Raw genomic sequence first — 14,745 nt, 5'->3', positions numbered from 1 at the left:
CTTACCAATATCACAGGACCTCAATGGGACACTATGCTGCCCCAGATGATAATGAAGTCCAAAATCATTATCCACTGAAGAAAGTCTCTCAGTAAATATATTTCATTAACACTACCATGAATTGACACAAAAAACAAGAATGAGTCAACTGTTTCAAGACAGGCAAAGGCCTGCAAAGCACTTACTTCAAGCTGACCACAGTCTTCACAGTGTTGTCGGGCAAGATTCGGCGTATCAAGTTGAAGTCTGCAATGTAGAGTGATCCATCTGGGCCTGATGCCAAGGCTGCAGGCGTGAGAAGACGCTGCCTGTTGGCATGTCCATCACAGGGCTTGCAGGACACTTCCCTCTGGTGGCCGTCACCCATCAGAGTCCTGAGAACTCTTGGCTTTTGTTTCAAGTGAATGTTGCGCCCATCCCCTTTCTGCAAAATGCCTGTTAGAAACATGAAAATTTAGAGATTACTAAAACTTGAAAAACACTTTACTTGATATTTTAAAAATTCCCAAGCAGAACATCCACATATCTCTAGAAAAAAAAAAAAAAATCTTTGGTGCAAGGGAAGTATGACTCAGGCCAGTTGACTATTCAAGAGCCACTGAGAGTTCCAAAATGGCATCATTTCCATAAAATGTGATAATACTGTAAAGTCTTTGGAGCAAACATTCAATCTAGCCACATAAAAGTCACAGTAATTTGGAAAAACATAATAGGGATTTACCTTCATGGAAATTGTATCTGTGGTGAATTGAGAGATCCCATCCTCCGATGTCCGAGATGCTCATGTCATGTCCAGACACTTGTGTGGTTTGTGCATCCCAAATAATTTGATCACAGTTACTGTATGCAAAGCCCACCTTCACCACAGCCCAGGTTACTCCATACACTCGTTGCCTGTATAGAAAGAATTGTCATCTTGATAACAAATCGTTCTCACTGATCAAAAACATTCCTGTAACTAAATATGAATAATTAAGAAATCTATTCACAATCTAGGTTAACTTATTGTCATATTTTTGTAAGCTGTCACTGTCATCTCAGCATCCCTCGAAGGTCGGCTGCCAAAGACAGTGTTCCTGGGATGATGAGGTCTTGGGTTAGAATGCATGTTGAATTGCTGGACATTTGTCTTAACGCACCTAATTGCCTCGTCAAAGCAACACACATATTCTCTTTTGATGACATCTTTTGTCTATTTTTTGCTTGGGCAGCATATTGTAGGTATTTTTTGTGTATGTGTATATTTTTGTTTTGCCCTTAGCCTGCTTATGTCATTAATAATCAATAAATGAATACAGGATGAATAAACCATGATAAGGCAAACTTGGGAGGAGAGGAGAGAAGATACTAGTGGTGGAGTTGAAGTAGCTTGGCGAAGTTTTGCCTGAACATGAAGTGAGATCATCCTCCAATCCCCATCATTCTTCCCAAGGCTTTACTTACCTTTCTCTTGTCCCTCCCTTCAAGATGCCATCTCCTACTGCTCTTCCACCTGCCCCTTTCACCTACTGAACTCTAATTTCTATCCCAGCAAGGACACAACTATCACATCAGAAACTTTCTAAACAAACATGAAGGGGAGAGACCAAAGTCTGGCACATTGATGGCCCAAGCAGTAATCAGTTCAGTCTCATCATGTTAGTGTACTCACCTATATACATTCAGTCGATTCCAGGCATATGTGAATTTGATATCAGGGTCAGCTTCAAAGGTTTTCTCAAAAAGAAGTCCTTCGATAGTAATTCTGAGATATATCCTTCGAAGGGTTTCAGGGATGACTGAAGGCGTTAACTGAAGCTGAATTGTTGACTCGTATCCCAGAGCTCTGTGTATAAAAGGTTCTTTCATTATAACACTGTCTAGTAAATGTCATAACTTAGTCCAATAAGGAAATTAGTAAAGGCACAGTACAGTGGTGCACCAAGTTTTGCAATATTTCAACTCATGAGTGTATTTTGCAGTATCCTTAAAGTATTCCATGATATGACTCCCACAAAAATATTAGTTTTGTGTTAAGAAAGCAAGCAGCCTAGCCATTGTTAGCCTGTAAGCCAAAGCATCATGTTGACAAAATCTTGCTTGAGCTTATATCCATCTCTGCCTTTAGCCTTTTTTGCAGTTCATGAAAGTGTGAGATGCATATTCCCAAAAGAGAATTTTTATAGGTGAAAATTAGAGGCAATCAATACAAGTCATGCACAGAAAGCTCTTCCTTTCAGTGCACAACTCGGTTCAGAGAAATGCATCACCATAAGCTATTGATATTGTTTTTATTGATGTATTGATCATTACAACCATGCCAGCACTAACTTCATGACAGGCAGGCAGTGCAAAATACCACTCCACCAAGAAGTTTAAGCTTTGTTGAAACACTTGTAAACTGCACTAGCCTTCAGTCTTTGAACTAATCTTTTATGTTGTAGCTAAGTGGATGTTCATTCTCTCTGTGGGAGACATGGAATTTTGAAGGCAATTTGAAGCTCATAAAGAGAGTGGCAGTAATTCTTGATATCTAATAAGTTACTTCATCTGTGACACACTTGGTTCTAGAAGTAAAATGTCACTCTCCTCATGAATTTCAACAATGTGAATCTCACCTTTCTCTTTGAAACGGAGCCACAGAGCACTGCCACCTACCTGGAGGAATGGTACACCAGGTGCAGGCCGGTGCCAGGAATACTGAGACTTTCTTGTACCACTTGAGATTCTGTCAGTATTGCAGAACACTCAGGACAGCCCCCTTGGAAGCCATGCTTCCAAGTAGCAAGAACAACTGGCTTCAGAGCATCATAATTGTGGTCAGGGCAAGGCGCTGGTGGTGGTGGAGGCACAACCTCTGCCATGGTCATGACAATTGTTTCTGTTACAACAATCTGAAAGGGATTATATAAGATTTATTTTTAAAGGAACAGTAATAAATATATGACGTACTGACATGCTGACTGCAAATACTTTCGTCCTCTACTGCAGGCTGAATTGATTTTTAACCCTTTCACGCACCATGACGCGATTCATGTCAAAACGGAATCATCTACATCAGCTTTTGACTCAAACTGCGTCAAAAACTTTTAAAAATTTGCCAAAAATAAAGTATCTTTCAGAATCGCGTCAATTTTTTTGCGTCAAAGATCCAAGCTCGACCTATAAAATAAAATAATTGTCAACTCTCTCGTGCCATTGGATTTGAAGTGATAATTGCCCGTGGTTTAGTTGCCTCTCAGCAGGCAGCCTGTGAGCACGACTGTCATCCCTTCAAATTGTTTTTTCAGAGTCGGTAAACTTCGCTATTTATTTGCATTTCTTGATAATTTTTTTCTTCCATAAGGCAGACTAATATCTTCCAAAACCAACGATATATAATAATGCCAGGATAAAAGAATACTCATGGGTGAATTCGATAACATGGTAAAATTTTTCACTGCACGGTCAGGCCATTCCGCGAGGCCCCCTAGGGAGCCCCAGACAGATATCACAGTGGAAAAAGAAACTTATTAAACTTTTGGTGCGTGAAAGGGTTAACATATCCTTGGATTTATTTCTCATTCCAGTGGAAATTTTTTTCTTTGTATTTCCTACAAAACGATTTCTGAACAAAAAGGTAACATGCTAAATAATGGTACATAGCCCTGCCCCCCCCACACACACACACACACATGTAGCTAAAATATTCATAACCTTATATACTTGTGTACATGTCAATCTCATGTATAAGTCTATCTCATTTAGAATATATATATATATATATATATATATATATATATATATATATATATATATATATATATATATATATATATATATATATATATATATATATATATATATATATATTGCAATATTGTGCAGTGTTTTGGGCTTTCCCTTTCATCTTAATGCAATCATCAGTGCCTCTATGTCACTTTCACTTGAGCACTTTCAACATTTACCCAGTTCTTGCCACACACTTTTCTATAATCCAAAATAAAGAATTTGCTATCTATTGCTATCTCTATTCTGATAAAATAATTCTCACTGTATATACTTCTGTAAAGTCAATCTCAAGTAAAAGTTGACCTCTCCAAGGATATGACATGTTTGACTGTAGAGTAAATTTAACCACATGATAAAAGTAGTGTCCATGTAAAAAGGCAATATTCTATTCTTGATTAAAAAAAGTAAAAATGTTACCTTCAACACAAGTCTATACAGTATCTTCCTTTATGCATCTAAGAGGAGAGACCAACACAGCTACAAGGGAGTACTGAGCACATACCTCATTCCAAGGCACCCAAACTGTGGCAATGACTTGAGAGAACGGGGACTTCCCAAACAGCAGCCTGACGGCCCCGCCTCCATTCACCATGAGATCAAACCAGCCTCCAGTCCGAGTGAGAGTGAAACCTGTGTCTACAGGTCGATAGTGGGACACTCTCACTCCTCTCAGTCCAGTTCCTCTTCCACTGATGACTCTTCCACGCACCACTGAGGCACGGCTGTGGACAAAGGTAATCATCGGTCACAGCAAATTTTATGTAATCCATGAATCGGTGAGTTTTGCAAACATGGCTGCCAAAGACAAGTTACATAAATGCTAATGCAGCAGTTGAGGAAGGTGAACAGTATTTCCTCATTAATGATTTATTTTTATTTTGAACTTTATATACATTAGAAGTATAAAACATATCATAAGAGCAAGTTATATAAGTATACTTTTTATTTATTCAGCAAGCAGTTGCCCTGCCTTATCTGTGGATTTGGTATCCATGGTTTTGACAAAACGAGGCTAGAAAACAAAGAAAAATCAAAACTCCAGAATACTCTAGAAAAAGAACACTTGAAATTCTTGCATGCAGCGCTGCCTGATAAATACACTTAAGAAACATGCTCAGGCTGATGCTGCTGAACCACGGCACACCCTAGTCCAGTCAGCCCCAGTGCACGAAGGCACAGCACTCGTGTAATGGGCCACCACCAGATCAAAGCCTGTTCCCCTCTCCGAGTGGACAGTTGGGTACAGTAAGTCCCACAGTATTAATGGACACCATAGTCGGTTCACCCGAGTCTGAAGTGTGCATTCTTGTGCAACAGCAACCTGCAGCCACACGGCATGTCCGATTTCATGGATACTGCATGTTAATGCCTACGCATAAGAAACAGTTGTTAGTGTCAATAATATGCAGGCATCAATAACTAATACCATCAATTATAGTCGATTTAGAGTTAAAAAAATATTAGTAATGTCGTAATATAGCTGTTTTGTTAATATAAGCCTGCTAATTTTCTCAGTGGTGTACAGCTTCAAGGCTGTTTAATTATCATAATCAGCGATCTTGTAAATTAACAAAACAGATATTTGCAACATTGTTAACATTTTTAAACTCATAATCGACTATAATTGACAGTGTTTGTTATTGCTGCCTGCGTGTTATTGACACTGACGACAGTTTACTATGCGTAGGCTAGCATACAGTATCCACGAAATCGGACACGCTGTGCGACAGCAGGTTGCCAGCGCACGATAAAGCTCACTTCAGACTTGGCTGAACCGACTATAGTTGAGCCTTTTTGTGGACTGCTACTTGCCTGTAAGCAAAAAGAAGGCTCTTGGATGATATGTCTGGTTTGGCATCTTTTCCCAGAACAAGCTTGTTTTGTCACAAAGACTTGTCCTGGTATGTACTTGCCTTCTTTAAGGAGCACACATAGCTGATCTGTGAAGGTTGATGATGCTTCTTCAATAATTTGAAGTTTTTCAAGTTAATAAATGAATCAGAAAACTAAGTAGTCAACCTTTGCTGGCTTTGAATTGTTTTCCTTTGTTCTCTTCAAGACCTTCCGAGAAGTGTTCGTGAAGGCTGCGTGCTTCCTCGTGCAATGAGTTGCTGTCCATCGGAACATTTTAATGCAACATTGTTATGCCCTCCAGCCACACATTCAAAGCTTTTTCTGGTTCTGGTTCAACAATAAAACAAGCTTTTAATACTCTTTCTTCATCTTGAATTGTGTGGATGATACTCAGTCTCTCCATATTGGTGACTGACTTCTGCAAATGACTTGCTGCTTTGGCTTGGAGGGAATTTCCTGTGTTTTAGAGCCCCATTTTCATTGATCTAGCAATCATGGGCAGCAAAATTACTTATTCCAAGATGATTGTACACGCATAATAAATACAAGGGCTGACTCAGCGAGTGGACACTAGTTCAGCCTTTTCATGGACTGCCTTTTCATGGCTGCACACCCAGCCGAGGCTCAGTGTCATGAGGTGAGGCTGGCTGGCTGGTCTGTGGATAGCAGACTCTTTGTAGAAAATGTACACATTTGTATGATGTTACTAATCTTCTTTTTTGGATGCAATGTTATACACTATTACTGTATTGCACATTTATGTACTCCGGTGTGTCAAATAACTGTCCAGTACACTGTACAGTGTAGCTATGTATCGAGTGGTGTATGATCAGTGCCTTGGTCTTGTTATTACTATAATCAAGTTAGGGGCGGGATCTGTTAGTTTAAAAATATCTAAATATATTTACGGCTCTTGGATGATCAGCCTCCTATTGATATGTCTGGTTTGGCATCTTTTTCCAGAATAAGCTTATTTTGTCACAAAGCCTTGTCCTGGAATGTACTTGCCTTCTTTAAGGAGCACTGTTTATACTCATACTACTGAGCTGCTTTGGTAGAATAGAAACTACATGACATCAGCTTGTTACTGAGCTGCTCAGCAAATACATGACATCAGTCTTGTTCACCAAGACCTGCTCGGTAAACAACCTCACCTGGAACTGTTTTCTTACGGTGGCAACAGTATGCTAGAGTACTGTAGTCGGTGTGATTATACATGGGTTTTAGCGGCTGTTAATAGTATGAAGAGGTGAGTTTTCAAGTTGTGAACACACACAGGATAAAATTATGCACTTTTATAATTATCAATTACAAGCGAGCTGAGCATCCATGGTTTTTGCCCATCTGTGGACGTCCTTGAACTAAACACCTGCAGATAAGGTGGGCTGACTGTACACACAACACAGAAATGTTCATGTGGCAAATCACATCTTAAGAAAGATCACTGGGACAAAAATATAATGTTCAACACTCTTAAGCTTCAGGCAATTTCAAGCAGGATCAGGAAACTCTCAAATGATTCTTTTCTTAAGGTAAAGTTTTGTATAAGGTGAAACCTTCTAGTAACCAAAACATTACTAGTGGCATTTGTCATGAAATAAGGGTTCTGCTAATGTTTACTGGCAGAAGAAGTAAATGGAACTAAAGATGATTAAAAAATAATGAAAAGCATTCCAACATATCTGAAAAATTATTCTGACCACATTACAATAGCACAATACAAGAGGTGCAGTTTTGAACGCAGAAGGTTTTAGATATAAAAGGGTAGAATCAAAAATAGCCAAGGCAATAAGAAAATGTTTGCTGACTGAAGAAAGTAAATTTTCTTACATACCAAATTGAATTTTTCCACCTTAGAGCCACACGTCAGAGACAAGTTTAGACGAATAGCAGACATTTAGAATAATGGCACCCTGAATCTCTTCTCCTCATCTAACTGATGTAGGCTGTATCATACTGCTTCTGCTTGCTGGCAAGTGCAATGACCTTCCCTCAGAAGAGTTAGGAAGCAGAGTAAGGAAATGGTCTATGCAAAGTGGAAAGATTTCTGAGTCAAATCAATGGTGAGGAAGCTTGAGGCATGCCATGACTGGCTGAGGGGCTGATGGAGGTGTCAACCATGTCTGACTTGGCGACAGGAAACTTGTCAAGGTAAGACTTTGGTGGAGCTGTGGGATATGGCTCAGAGTTTGATTGTTAGTACAACAAGGCTTGACCAATATAACATGATTGAGAATGATAATGATGTAGACTATGAAGACAAAAAATAAAGACAAATGTTAAGAATGTGCATTCCTCATTTCCTGTCCCTAACTGCACCCCTCTACGAGCATGCTCCCGGCCCGGGTGACGCGCGGGTGTAAGCAACGCATGGCCAAAGGCTGCAGCACTCAAAGCCTACCAAACTAAAAGTCTGCAGCACACTCAGGATATGCAATCACTAGTAGGGTATACAGGGTAGGTTAAGGATGTATGTATGAATCTATACATACTTTTTTTTTTCTTCGTAGGGCAACTACAGTATTTCAACCTAAGACTTTTATATGCAAAATCAAATAAAATTCCCATGCAATGCTCTTGTTATTCATCCCATGCAGTTTACCACTCACCTCTCATTTATCGAAATCCTGTGCATGCTGAAGAATAAAAAAACAGACCATCTATATTAGTGAAATAAGAGGTAGTAATTACTCCAGCAATTTTAAGCCATCTACAATGTAACTTTACCTGGCTGAACTTAGAGAGAAATGCATGTTTAGTTGATTGCTTTTTTCAGGCAACTTTGCTGCAGAATTTGGCTTTTAAGACTTTCCAGGTTGGGTAGATCATTTATTTATTCCTTTGCTTATATTTAGATGATTTTCTTATTAATAATGTAGTTGTGTATTGTTGCATGACTCCAAGGTAACTGCATCTAATTCCCTGCGTGAGGGCACAACTTCTTGGTGCACTGCAGGGTATTCTTTCTGAGCCTCATGGGCATATTTATACAGTAGGGTCTCAAAGAGCACGATCAACAAGATAAAAAAAAATAAAGACGAGTCTCACCAAGCACAAGTTAACCCCTTCAACACGAGGACGCGTATACTGCGTCCTTGCGTGCCCCGTACCATATCCGAGGACGCACATACTGTGTCCGGGCGTGCTTTAGCCAATATACGAGTTATTTTATCTTTATATTTATGCTTACATCTCAAAATTATCAGTTAATTAATGCTTCTTTATGTGCACCATTTAATTCTGCATGTTTTCATATATAATACATGATGATTATGTTGAGTTTATGGCTGAAAACTTGTTATATTCAATAGTAACATTTGAAATTTGGTGCGTGCAGCGATCCTGGATACGGTGCGGGGTGCTGTTTTGGCCCGGCCGTAGTGAGTTTCTTTGTGTGCACCATTTAATTCTGCATGTTTTCGTATAAAATACATGATCATTGTGTTGAGTTTATGGCTGAAAGCTTGTTCTATTCAATAGCGACATTTAAAATTTGGTGTGTACGGCGATCTCGGATACGCCGCGGGGCGCTGTTTTGGCCCGGCCGGAGTAAGTTTCTGTATGTGCACCATTTAATTCTGCATGTTTTCATATATAATACATGATGATTGTCATTGAGTTTATGGCTGAAAACTTGTTATATTCAACAGCGACACTTGAAATTTGGCGTGCACGGTGATCTCGGATACGGCGCAGGGCGTTGTTTTTGCCCGGCCGTAGAGAAGGGGTTAAAAGACCAAACTTAACAAAATTTGAACAACTGAGACATCTGAGTAAAAACCAAATAGCTTGGCTCACAGGCTACACATATCAAATAATGTCAATTCTTGTGACCACCAAATCTTTGCACTTTGCAGGCTTCTACTGTACTTTAATGAATTAATATTGTTCCACACTGAACCTCTTGATACCGAAGGGCATTACACCAGTACCTCAAATCCCTAGATATCCAAACTTGATGGTTCTAGGAAATGCAAACAGGAAAGTAACAACTAGAGCAAAACTGTGCCCTTGGATATCAATACTTCCCTGAAGGAGTTATTTTGTGTTTGCATCATACACACAATAGATAATTAAAGAATAATGTTTAGGAAAACTTTGAAGGCAATGGAAAATACAAAGTACTATTACCTAATGGTCTTGAGGGAAGTTTTACAATGAATCAATTTTAGCTTCATGAGCAGATCATAGCACTTCTAAGTTGGTGTTTGCATTGAAAGCCAAACATGATCAGTGTATGTTCACCAATCTGCACACAAACAGGACTTTTATCAGTGATGTAGCAGAGGTGGGAACAGAGAGAAGTTGGGCCCCCAACAATAATTTGGTAATTCAATAGGGGCAATGGACCTCCCTCGGATAACCTGGCCTCCCCACAAGCTCCCTCATATGCAGACTCATAGCTGGGCTACCAACACATACCAAGAAAAAAAAAAAAAGGGCTAACTAAATGAACTATAGCCAAAATATAGCATGAGTCAAAATTTATTTTGACAATAGCTCATTTCCATATCTCAATGCAACATTCCATTTTTTATTCCTGCAATGAGAACTAATTGGAATGGTAGATGCAAACTGCTGAAGATATCCTATACACTTTATTAGTAAATACAGTAAACCCTCTATAAATTGGACCTCTATGTTCCGGATATTTGATAAATCAGACTCATTCAGTGCTCAGGGCACACATCCATAAATCAGACAAAAATTCATGATATACGTGGCGTGTGTCTGGACACCATCTGGATGGATGTTTCAAGTCTGATGATCTAGCTTATAGTGAGGAATGGCGCGAGTCGGACTGCATCGTGTCAAAACAAAGGCTGCCAGGCTCCCACATGCTGTCCCTCCTGAACCCTCATTAGCGAAGGGTAAAAGGATTGTGGTCACTCATTGATTGATTTTATATTTTGATTGTACTGATGCACATGAGCAATAGTTTGATTAGTTTTTAAATTCAACAACAATCTGGATGTATCGCATAACTTGTTTACCTGAAATCAGCTTTCCTGACACACACCATGCATGGCGCACCTCATACTTCTCTTTGTTTACTTTAAAAAACACCGCCACCTTCTGCCCCATTACACAAGACTACTCCAGACCCATACAAATTTATATGAATATGGTTCTATTCTACTTCAGCTCCCCTATGGTGTCAATCTTTTATACAAGTATTAATGAGAATCGTGGGTAAACTCTAGAACAGCTTTGCTTGGGTACACACGAACTTAAACTTCTGATATTTTGTGTTTCTGGCTATCCTGGATGAGGTCTCCCTCCAATTAGTCCAATTTATGGAGGGTTTATATTATTTTAATTTCATTTTTATGGATGTGTTTCCTCTTCACCTTGAAACAGTTGTGCATTGCTGGTCTGTTAAAGAAAGCTTTTGATTCTTTCCTACCTCCTGCCTCTTACTACACCTTCCTTCCAGTTTACATATACAGTGTTCCCTTATTTTTGGCAGGGGTTATGTTCCTGATGTCCCCAGGAATGGCCAAAACCGTAAGTACTCACAACACTTCTAACCTTGTCCAATAACACTTTTTTTCTGACAATGTCGAAACTTTTCTGCTTCTCTTGAGCACTTTACCATCTTTTCTATTAATATTTGTTGTTGATGTGGCTCAACTACATCCAGAAGTCACGTGGAAAGCCCATGTTAACTAACTAACTACGGTAACTAACAGGGAGCATATGCCTGGAGGTGTGTCACTTCACTCACCTGCTGACTTCACCCCGGACAGTCAACCCAGGCAAGCCTCCACTCAGCTGCCCTTCACATTCTAGCCCCCTTCAAGGACTGATCAACTTGCCCCAGCCATGAGTTACCCTTAGTTTCCTCCACTCAGACAACCCTATGAGCAAGACTGACGTCCGGGATGCATGCCATGTGCCCATAGAGCCGGATGAGAAGTGAGGCAGCAGCGGTGGTGTGGGCTTTGTTTTACACTGCTGCCATAGGCAAAATCCTGCTGTAGGGTAAACCCTCCTAATATGCTTCATCTGTTGTCTCAGTGCAATGACAATACGCTTCCCACTTGCTCTGTGCGCCAAAAAGTGCCACTGAACATACAGATATATTGTTTCTGACTACCTACTGAATCATGTGACAACATTCTATCAGCATCTACAGTTTATTATCTCTTTCACTGGTGAGCTCTGGAACAGTCTTCCTTTTACTGCATTTCCTCCTTCCTACACCTTGCACTCTTTTAACAGTGGAGTATCAAGACACCTCTGGTACTAAATTAAATCTTTTTTTTTTTGCAACCTCCTTTGTCTTACTATGGAAAGCGAGTGTTATTGTTTGAGGAAAGATTTTTTTTATCATTTGTTTAGCCCTTGGTCTGTCTCCCTATCCACACAAAAAATATATCACATAAAACTGCTTACTGCAACATTTATTACTCTCAGGAGAAGCTCAATTCTAAAACATACACAAACTCAGAGAAGCAACAAAAAATGGCACATGCTATTTTTCTTTCCATTGGAAGTTTGTGTGAAGTAAACCTGGCTACTCTTTCTGAACACACAGATCAAACGATCCCCCAAAAAGTTTGGGAAATTTTTGTAAGCAAATTTCAAATAAGAATAAAATTATTGCTTAAATGACACCTCAACCCAATGAAAAAATCATATATTACAAACATACAACAACCATTTCCATGCTTCCTAAGTAATATGCAAATAAAGCTGAATGAACATAGCTTGCCTGAGCTCACTGATCTCAATAACTTCTCTGCCTGCTCTGCCTAGTAAAGATGTGATCCCGGCAGCTACCTTGTACTTCACTCATCAGGGCTATCTATGGTGGGCCAGGGTGAAAGTGGCCTTTTTTGCACTGACTGAGACAATTTAAGAGGCAAGCTGGGATGAATGTAATCGTTCTAGAATGCCATTCATCACAACATTAATTTGTTCTAACAAGCACTGCAATACATATATTCATGGCTAATCTCTTCCATGCCCACAGCCAAGCCCAAAGCTACCACCCCAAATGGGAAAGGTTAGTTTTATTAATGTGCCCATATATTGTTTCCTACATTACAAGCTACTTTTTTGTCGTCACTTGTGTTTTTGATAACCTTGAAACCTCTTAGAAAATTACTGAAAACAGCAGAGGTCAAAGCCAGTGTGAAAGCAGTGAAATATGCAGACCCATGGGCACTGATGTTGCCCAAAGTGTTCTGCAGCAGCCCACAGAGGTACTGCGGCTCACTACACATAAATCCAAATGAATTGCTCATGTTCTTTCCTACAGGGGGACTTTGCCCCCTTGCCCCTTCTTAGGGCTACTAAAAGACAGGTAAATACATATCTCCTCCTATGTGGGGTCAGCTCTCTTCGATTCTATTGCGTTTGCACATTTCAATGCTCTTAGGATATGCCCTAAAGAATCAGATGATGAAGAGAAACGTATCAACAGTTTGTTTTCAAAGCAAAGAGTGAAAACCTACACCCCTTGGTCCCCTTTACCCACCCACGGTGATGATGAGGGTAATAATGATGAGCACCTACTTCATCACAAGTGAAGGTGGTAAACTTATGCTTATGCTGGATGAGTAAAGTAACACAGACTACAGAGAGTGAAAGATAGAAATGCATCCTTTGACCAGTGTGGAGTGATGTATCACAAAAAACAAGGGTGGCAGTGTAATGGTTCACAAAAAGCCTACCTTACTTGGTTTAGAAACTGTACAAGATACATAATGTAATAATTATTTATGGCCCAGGCATTATGGAAAACTATTTAATATCTATTGAATATGGATCAATATCAGTCTAACATTTCCTTCCAAAACTTATTATTGGCAGAGCAAAAGCCTTCTCTGTAAGGCACAAAGTTCAGTAAATGCATGACCAAATTCTGCCAGCCAAAGTTTAAGGTTATTTGGAAATAATATTTTTTATTGTTTCACGCTTCCCAATTTTCAGATGGTGGCTGGGTGGGGCTACATTTTCACTCATATGATTTGTGGAAGATTGCAAATTCAATTCTTAGAGGGCAGTGTTTGACGCCGGGATTCTCAATCTATCTCTTCCCCCTTCCCGCGAGGAAACAAGGCTTCATGGACCAAACAGTATTATCAGTGACGAGGAGTGTCTTTGATGCAGCGTGTGAAGTGGTGAACAGGAAAGAAATGAACTAATTTCCTCTCTTGATGAAGAGGAGGTGAAGGCCAGTTCTTCGCCAATATCTTCGCACATTTAATGCTTTATTACAACATTTTTCCATGTTTCTGTATTATTAATTGGGTATAAGAACAATTTAAATTTTCTAGGCCTTATATAAAAAGTCATACAATGTGAGAAACATTATTTTTCTGTTTATTCAAGACTTCACGGTTCCTATGATAATTTAAGCCAACACTGGAACACACCTCTCAACCAGCACCCCCCGCCCTTCAATCTCAACTATTCACACACAACAATTCTCTTTTTTGAGCGTTTGTAGGGCTGGCATTTCGAACCATAAGCATGAAGATTGCTAGGATTAATCTTAAAGTGACGGACTGACAGGCTTCGGCCTCCGAGCACATGTTTCCCAAGTCTGTATGAGTATGTGGTGGTATGTGGTACTTCGTGCTGGGCTTCCCACAGCCAATCTCCAAACTCGTGACATCACCTGTGGGTGGAGCTTAAGCAAAGCTCAGCAATATAGATGATATTTTTTCCACTCACTGATAGGAGCTCTAAAGCTAGTTAAAAATATATTTACAAGAGAGAAATAACGAAGGGAGAAAGAGATGTCTCGTGGAACAGAAGGAGAATAAAGAAAATAAAAGCAGTTTATTCTGACGAGGTCTCCTAAGCTCTGCCCACAGGTGACGGCACGAGTTGAGAGGGAAACAAACATTGCCACGGGTACCAACCAATTAAACGCATCAATATAAATTTTCTGCTATATATATATATATATATATATATATATATATATATGTATATATATATATATATATATATATATATATATATATATATATATATATATATATATATATATATATATAGTGTATGTCACTGTATCAAGCACTGTTTACACAAGTATTTGCCACACAATATTTTCCATTATAGAAATGTACCTAAAACTGGGTTATGTTACGAATTCTCTCAATTTCAGTTTGAAGAACTACA

General features: G+C 39.3%; 1 protein-coding gene across 6 annotated transcripts in view; it reads right to left on the bottom strand.

Annotated features, from left to right (window-relative positions):
- Nucleotides 1-14,745, bottom strand: part of LOC126985099 (teneurin-m-like) — a 92,481-nt gene that overhangs the window by 11,426 nt on the left and 66,310 nt on the right. For 5 of the 6 annotated variants that reach the window (XM_050839548.1, XM_050839551.1, XM_050839547.1 and 2 more), the window contains 6 exons: nt 8,214-8,240; nt 4,253-4,472; nt 2,638-2,873; nt 1,652-1,825; nt 722-894; nt 186-435 (listed from right to left, as the gene is read on the bottom strand). In XM_050839548.1, coding sequence (XP_050695505.1) covers nt 186-435; nt 722-894; nt 1,652-1,825; nt 2,638-2,873; nt 4,253-4,472; nt 8,214-8,240 — 1,080 coding nt within the window. The remainder of the gene's footprint in view (nt 1-185; nt 436-721; nt 895-1,651; nt 1,826-2,637; nt 2,874-4,252; nt 4,473-8,213; nt 8,241-14,745) is intronic. The other variant, XM_050839550.1, reaches the window with a different exon arrangement.

Source organism: Eriocheir sinensis, chromosome 58 (genome assembly GCF_024679095.1).
Source record: "Eriocheir sinensis breed Jianghai 21 chromosome 58, ASM2467909v1, whole genome shotgun sequence".
Lineage (NCBI taxonomy): Eukaryota > Metazoa > Arthropoda > Malacostraca > Decapoda > Varunidae > Eriocheir > Eriocheir sinensis.
The sequence above is the reverse complement of the archived record's forward strand: the minus strand, read 5'-3'. Positions and strand labels throughout refer to the sequence as shown.